The 8,001-nt window shown below is 42.3% G+C and overlaps 1 protein-coding gene across 1 annotated transcript in view; it reads left to right on the plus strand.

The window, feature by feature from the left end:
• Positions 1-7,724, plus strand: part of GOLIM4 (golgi integral membrane protein 4) — a gene marked incomplete at its 5' end in the record, with an annotated part of 17,740 nt that extends 10,016 nt beyond the window's left edge. The window contains 7 exons of the mRNA XM_009872916.1: positions 1,389-1,627; positions 2,797-2,876; positions 3,355-3,467; positions 4,633-4,800; positions 5,516-5,584; positions 7,114-7,194; positions 7,551-7,724. Of these exons, the coding sequence (XP_009871218.1) occupies positions 1,389-1,627; positions 2,797-2,876; positions 3,355-3,467; positions 4,633-4,800; positions 5,516-5,584; positions 7,114-7,194; positions 7,551-7,709 (909 nt within the window). The remainder of the gene's footprint in view (positions 1-1,388; positions 1,628-2,796; positions 2,877-3,354; positions 3,468-4,632; positions 4,801-5,515; positions 5,585-7,113; positions 7,195-7,550) is intronic.
• Between the last annotated feature and the right edge of the window lie 277 nt (positions 7,725-8,001).

Here is an 8,001-nt window from a genome sequence, read left to right on the forward strand (position 1 = left end):
TCTCTGGAGGTGAGGGGCCCAGAACTCGACACAAGATTCCAGATGTGGCCTCACCAGGGCAGAGCAGAGGGGCAGGAGCTCCTCTCTCGACCTACCAGCTACTCCCCTTCTAACACACCCCAGGATGCCATTGGCCGCCTTGGCCACGAGGGCACGTCTGGCTCATGGCCATCCTGCTGTCCCCCAGCACCCCCAGGTCCGTTTCGCCTGCGCAGGTCAGTCCCCAGCCTATACTGGCACATGGGGTTATTCTTTCCCAGGTGCAAAACTCTACACTTGCCCTTGTTGAATTTCATAAGATTTCTCCCCGCCCAGCCCTCCAGCCTGTCCAGGTCTCTCTGAATGGCAGCACAGCCTTCTGACTTCAGCACATGCATACTGCAGTGCTTGTCGAATGCAGCTTAATGAACATTAATTCTGCTGATAAAAAGCAACAGATAGAAAAAAAAGAGCACTCGGGATGAATCCAACCTCCTACTTAAAATTTGAGGCCTGTGGTGTCCTGACAGGAAGAAGATAGAATGAGACTTATCTTCAGCACTTTGATGAAGAGCTGCCCTGCCTTACTAATGTGATGCATCTCAGCAAATTGCAGTGTGTTTCCTTGTCAGATGTACTCACTTTCTCTAAACACTTTTCCATCTAAATGTTCGCTGGCGTTTGACAGGAAATTTTAACTGCAAGATGAACACGACTGAAATAGCCAGGGGAAATCAGTGCGCAGCGATGGCAGGCCTTGCTCTGTGCAGCTCTAAATAAAACCAGCAAATCCTGGATTTGCATTCTAGATCAGATCTCCAGTGGAAAATACATTTTACTGGTCTCACCTGAGGCGTGGTAAACACTTTGTCTCCCGGCAGATTAATTTTATAACTCCAGTGTGATGAGAAGCCGTTGTTGGAGGGGTGCAGTGGATTTAGAACAGCAGCGATAGGTTAAGCTGTGAAACTGGAGTTTAAGTGACTGCTGACTGTAAAACATGTGCAGAGCCTCTCTTAAGGCTCAAAGCAAACCCCCCTGAAATTACCAGTTAAATCAATGGAAGCTTATTTACTGTCTTATTTGTCAGACATCAAAACTTCCTTTTAGTGGTCATACTGGGGTTTTTTATTATTACTCATGTGTAAGAAAGTAGAGCTTCCCCCAGCCGATTATCTCCAATTCCTTCCCTGTGTCCTCCACAAAGACCCCAACGCTTCCAGTCCGTGTTCAGAAAAAAAATAATTAAACTTTAAGGAGAGACAAGAAAAGCTTAAAATAACTTTGCTGTAAGTCTGCCTTTTGGGTGTAGCATCTGCATAATTTTCCCTCTTGTCACAGGTTCCTGTAGGCTTGTTTCTGATCACTGAAGTGATGATTAATCTGTGACTAACACATTTCTTTGACAGATAACATCAACAAAAGCTGTAACGAAAAGACATAAGCCAGCTTATGAACAACAACTAGAGCAGCAACATCTTGCAGCCCAAAGAGCGGAGGAAGCCCATCAGCTACGAGAACATCAGGAATCACTACACCAGCAAAGACTGCGAGGACAGCTATTACGGCAGCAACAGCTTCAGGAAAAAGAGCTTCAGCTGCAGAAACAGGCAGAACAAGGGAAAACACTCTATGAAAACCAGCTGAGGTTAAACATTTTAATGTTTTACATGAATTTGTCATGGTCTGTGCTCTAGGTTTTATGGCTTCCACCGTACCACCTTTGAAAAGAGGATGGTTTAATGCTATAAACCCAGACTGTCCAGAAACAAAACTTAGTGAGCCTCATCTCAGTCTTTCCAAGGATAAATCTGATTGTTATTTTAAGGTTCTTTTCCTTCTTTCTTTTTTTTTCCCCCCACATTTTTCTGTAGAAGCCTCTGAAGTCTGCGGTAATGAGTGCATGTTGCTCTGCACATCCTTGCTAGAGGTGAGGGGGTCTGGCATACAATGCCCCTTGTCTTAAAGCTTGCTTTAAATTAGTAATTATTTTCCGCTGAGCAACAATTCTGATCTCGTAGTACTGAGGAGCTCCAGTATCAGATATGCCTGAAGCACCTAAGCTAAAATTCTGCTTAAGTGGGAGATGCTCTTTCTGTGTAAGTTTGTGAGGACTTTATGGGCAGTGACCACTGTTATTTTCATTGCAGAGACAAAAGCGTGGTTTCAGGAGAAACCAACACCTTGTTAGTGTCATAAAGTTATTGTGAATGCAGTTACATTCATGATATTGTAGCATCTACATGCCTTTCCCCCTCCCTGTCATATTTCCTTATGCTTCTGCTTAATTTAAAATTGATAGTGACAATTTTTTGTCATTTGGATTCTTAAGCCCATTGGGTTTTCTTTGTGGAAACAAAGGATTTTGGTGTGAGAGTCTTTCATAAATTGATAGTCAAAATATTCAAGCCTGCGAGAACAAGCACACAGTAAAACCCTTTCAAGATGAAAGCTAAAATTATTTATTCAAGAAAATAACTGATTCACATAGTCTGTCTTTAAGACCCTTTCTCTGAGAAGTTCTTTTCCTCCAGTTTGTCGTATTTGCGCTTTGATTAAGGAATATACTAGCTTAGGAGTTTTGAAAATATAAGGCGGATCCCACTGACGTACAAGCACAGAAGTTAGTACAGTGGGATAAGAAAGTCTTTGTTCTATAGATCTTCTTTTGGGAAAGGTGAGGTGAAAAAATATTAGGTAATAGCAAACAAAACTGGAACCCGTTGTAGCAGGAGCTGGAGTAACATGGTTTGTTTATTAAAGCAAAACCACACTTCTTTGAAACCGAAATGACATATTTGCATTTAATTTTCTTAGCCAACAGGCTCATTATGATAACATGGACCATGATATTGTACAAGGGGAAGAGGAGCAAGGTATTCAGGAAGAGGAAGGAGGTAAGAGAAAGTGGACGTCACTGCCATGTTCACAGGTTCCCTTTCATGCGAGATTTTAACATTCATTTCGTATCCAGTTTGGATTCAAGTGAAACGTGAACTCGCAATGTAAAACTGGAAGCTCAGGTAACACTGGCTGAACTGACAGAGTGAACCACAGCAACTGCTAAAGATCACATCCACCTTCCTGAAAGGAAAAGTGTCCTTTTGCTTGAGCTGCTAGGGCAGGACTTTGTGGGTCTTGGGTTACATTCCTGGCTCTGCGTATGATTTTGTTTCATCTCTTCAAATGATACAATTTTTAGTTGTCTGTTTCTTAGTAGCAGTAAAAAAATGTTGGCATTGTATGTTCAGGTAAGCTCTTTAGGTAAAGGCTGCCTGCTGCTAAAAGCACATATGGAACTTGGTATATAGGAGACTCTTAAAAAGGCTAACTAAAAACTGCTGTGATACAGTAATTATATCAAAAATTTGGCAGCTTATGAACGTGACAACCAGCACCAGGACAAAGGTGAAGACAATGATCAAAACAATACAAATGAGCGGCAAGAACCAGAACAGCAAGTAGAGAATCAGCAGGCTGATGAACCAGTGAGTATGAATTAAGATGTTATTGATTGCAGTCGTTACTGAAGTGAAAACTCAGTAGTCTCATCTAACATAATTGTGTGTAACAGAAATGAGATGAACCACAGGTCTGCTAGGAAGACAAGTTCGACAGTTGAAAACTACATCCAAGATCTGTTTAGAGTTGTCTTTCCTGATTTGGGAAGAAATCAGAAAAAGAGTCTTTGCTGGAAGCAAGTAGCTTTTCTAGATTTCTTTGATCTGTGCTTTAGGTGGAATAAAGGATTAGGACTTAACTGAGACTTGAACAAGTGAACTTGGATTTAAAAAAGTAATTAATGTGACTCATTGGTGGCCAGTCACAGAGAGTGGGGACAGTGTTTTTCAGGTTATCATTAGTTAAGAGGGTCAGAGCCAACTCAGTAGCCACTGAAACCAGCTGGAGTCAGTACAGAGGTGTGGAAGAGGACGCAGCTCGGCGCTGAACGCAGCCGTGATACCAGTTGCACAGAGGTCTGGGTGCAGGAGACTCGGTCCCGTGCCTTGCCTCAAGCTCCAGCTTACTTGGTGTTGTACAACATAAGAGCGTATCATTTCTGCTCCCTTGACCAGTTAAGTTGTGTAGTAAATATTTCTAAAGGATCTTTAACTTGTCAGCTGTAAAGACAGGAGAAACACTTTTACTGAATGAGAAGCAGAAAGAAAACGCTCATTTTATGAATGGTGATGAAAAGCGAGCGTCATTTTCTTTTGGTTTATTGTAGACAAGGTCAATATTGCACGACAGGCTGGTGCTGAAAGATCACATCAGCTCTTTTGGGCCACGAGCATCTAAACTCTTTATCTTTTTTCACCTGGTTACTGATCAGGCATTGTCACTCATCAGACAGCCAGCAAATGAAAGGAGTTCAACAGCCTATGTGAGAAAAGTCATGAAATTCAATCCGATTTTTAGCAGACAGACTCCCATGCTGCAGTTCTCTCTGTGCTCAGCGCTGAAGTACTCTTTTTTCAGGAACAGACACTTCCGTATCGGCTGGGGGTTGGTCTAGTGCCCCCTGATGCCTGTAGAGAGACTCCAGCCGATTTCAGTGGGGATGGAGTTGGCTCTCATATAGCTTACGCTAGGGTAGCGAATTCGACTGTGAGAGAAAAATCCCTGTTTAATATTCACTTCTGAAAATTGCAGAAGGCAGCCATGGAAGATGTGAATCCTGCTGATGACCCCAACAATCAGGGAGAAGATGAATTTGAGGAAGCTGAGCAAGAGAGGGAAGACAATCTACCAGATGAAAATGAAAAGCACAAGCAAACCAGCCAGAAACAAGGGCACCCAGGAATGGAAGAGCACCTTGTGGTCAGTAAAGGGAAAGGAAGCATCTGTAGGTCGTCTGTAAGGACAGTGTAGCCCAGAGAAAACACCAGACTTTGATTTTTAAAGATCTCTTTTGAGCCATATATGACACACGGAGGTAAAAGCATGGAATTCCTCCTGGTGGTGCACTGGTCTCTCATCACTGTCTCCACTCAGTGAGGTTCTGTAGTCTTACACTTCAGGGCCTCTGGGTTTGCCTTTACACAACCCCTGCCAGAACACCCTCCTACACTCCTCACGTCTTTACCCAAATCCCTTCTGCTTCCACGCCCCAGCGCTGGGCTGGGAGCAGTGAGGTCACTTCTCTTCGGTGGCCATTCCCGGGAGCGCTGTGCTTTTCAACTGTCTTTAAACTGTAACCTCCTCGAGGCAGAGATTATCTGTATTTTCATGCCACTGGTCTTTAATGGTGTGAATATTTCATTGCCTTCTGGCTTAGTATGGAAAGTCTGGCTTTATTCCGTGAAGTGATTTTTATTATAATCATTCTGCTGTTTGTTTTTTAGTTTAGGGCAGTTCTAAATCATGTAGCCAGGCTAGCATTAATGCTAATGAATGCAGTAGAAGTTCTTATGCTGTTATTGTTACTTTAGCTTTACATAAAGTTTTATTTTCGAAACAAGAAGTTTTAACCTTCGGTCTTCTCAGGTTAATAGGGATGCACATAAAAGTGAATTTTTATATGATCTTTTTGCAGATGGCAGGAAATCCTGACCAGCAAGAGGATAATGTGGATGAACAATACCAGGAAGAGGGAGAAGAGGAGGTAAGAAAACAGACACAAGGCACACGTGGAGTCAGGTAGCATCCCGTATCTCCACTGACATTCAGCGTTGGTGTCTTTTGTAACTGCAAGCTGAACCCAAATCAGTTCGTTTAACTTTATGAAACTTAAGAAGCCTTTGCCACTGCACTGCCGCCCGCTTCTGGACACATTTAGTGTTACTCATGCTTACATGGTGCAATCTATTAGTGTTACTGTGCAACACAGTATTAACTGTGCAGTAATTGAAAAGATTGAACAATTCACAACACAAGGAAAAATTCCTGAAAACCTCAAGCCCTCTGAAGGGAACTGCAAACCTCATGAATTTTGCATCTCTAATCACACACTGCTGTTCCGGGCAAACTGCTTCCTTGGCTGGCTCCTTACTCCTTTGCTCTGACTGTGATTTATTTGCGCTCCTCCTAAGCAATCCAAGTTCTGTAAGCCCCCACTATTCACCAAGTCAAACAGTCAGGAAGAAAAGGAGGAGAAAAGGAGAGGAAGGGACTTTTTCTTTCGTCTGTTGAGCGGCACACCCGTTATGCACCCGCTAGTGTGAGCTGCCCTGCAGTTCTTTAACACATACCTGATGGGTTGCTATTTTCTACTTCATACATAATGATTTACAAAAAGCGATACAAGCGGCTACTCATTACTCCCTCGTGGGGAGCACTTTGTCTAGATTAGCTGCTATGCATTTAGAATTCACCGGTTCAAAATATGGATACTTAAATCAAACGAGGTCATTAGGAGCTGGGAATAGTTGGCCTTTGGCAACTACTCTTTGCCTTCCAGGAAGTAATTTAATATATTTCATGAAGGACTATGACCAGCATGCTTACTGGAAGTATTAAAGAGCGAGCAGTGATTGAATGAGCAATCAAGAAAAAATTACGATGCTGTAATCAGGGATCATTTCTTTAGTGGGTCGACTCAAATATTACACGTTGCTGCTGTTCGGATTTTTCCTGTCTGTCCCTCCAAGTGTTTCAGGTTTGACGGCTGCCCCTCTGCTGGCAGCAATACCGAACCCCCAAGAACTTGTTCACGAGCAGCTTTGCCTCCTGTCAGCAGCAACTGCTAAACATACTCTCCTACTACTGCTGCTGTTAAGGTTGTTGCTACCCACGTTGTGTATCAGAACTGAAATAGCTCCGGGGGTTCACAGTGGGGTGGGGGTGTCAGTAGTGACTCTTCCCTGTGTCGTGACACCCTTACTATGAAGGACAAGGAGAAAATACTGTATTATGTGAAGTTAAAACATGGAATGGAAACCTGTGTTAGGTGATGAGGAAAGTGAAAACTGTAGTTAAAAGTTAAATACACTGTTAGGAAACGAGTTTCCTGGCTATAGGGTGGTTGTGGGTTTGGGTTTTTTAATGCCTCCTTTAACCTCTCCATGCCCTTACCCTCACTTTCTTTTGCATCTTCATTCTGTAAAAGTGTGGCTGTGAAAATTTGTGCATTTCGTGCCACCGGCTACTTTTGTAAAGGAAATGAAAATCTACAGAACGTTTCTTACTTTGTAGATCCAGGAAGATTTGACTGAAGAGAAGAAACGAGAACTGGAACACAACGCTGAGGAACCATATGGTGAAAATGACGAAAACGTAAGTACTGTGTAAGCCCACAAACTCCGTGACGCGATTAAACACTTCACATAACTGCGATCATGTCACCGTCACATTATATAATAATTGCTGTAGCTTGCTTTAGAACATAAACCTTAAAATTTCATGCTGTCCCAACTCTTTTTCTGCTCATCCTTCCTCCCCCGCACAAATTCTTGCTGCCTGGAGGCCTCTGGAAATCTTTTCCTGTGCCTGTCCATCAGCTCCAACACCTCTCGCTGACAGTCACTTTTCCTCTTCCTTAGCTTCAGCTCATTGCCCTAAAATAAACTCAAAGAAAACTGGCAGTTATACTGAATCTGGTTTTGTGGGGGTTCTTCTTTTTTTTCAATCAGGCGGATGAAAAGAACAACCAAGGGGCAGATCAAGAGCAAGAAATTCAAGAAGAGAACAACCAGAAAGAAGCTCATGAAGAAAACTATGAGGAGGAAGAAGAGGAGGAGGAGGAAGGCAGAGCTGTTGCAGCAAAAACTCGTAGACGAGGGGAGATGTAGTCCTCTTCTATTTTGGGGTTTGTTTGTTGTTTTTTTTTTTGCAGCACACAAATTCCTGTTGTTTTTTATTTAAAAAAAATTTTTTTAGGATATTTAATTTCAAAAAAAATTTGTGTTTTATACTTCTTACTTTTCTATTAGATGCTCTCATACATTTATATGAATATGGTATTTTGATACTCTAGATTAGCATTTCTCTTCTATTAAAGCTGTACATAAACAGACATCATAGAGGGCTTAATTATTCCTAATTCTGGGCACGTTTTTTAAAAGCTGTTTGGGAATACGCTTT

This window comes from Apaloderma vittatum, unplaced genomic scaffold (assembly GCF_000703405.1).
Source record: "Apaloderma vittatum isolate BGI_N311 unplaced genomic scaffold, ASM70340v1 scaffold11400, whole genome shotgun sequence".
NCBI classification, from domain to species: Eukaryota; Metazoa; Chordata; class Aves; order Trogoniformes; family Trogonidae; genus Apaloderma; species Apaloderma vittatum.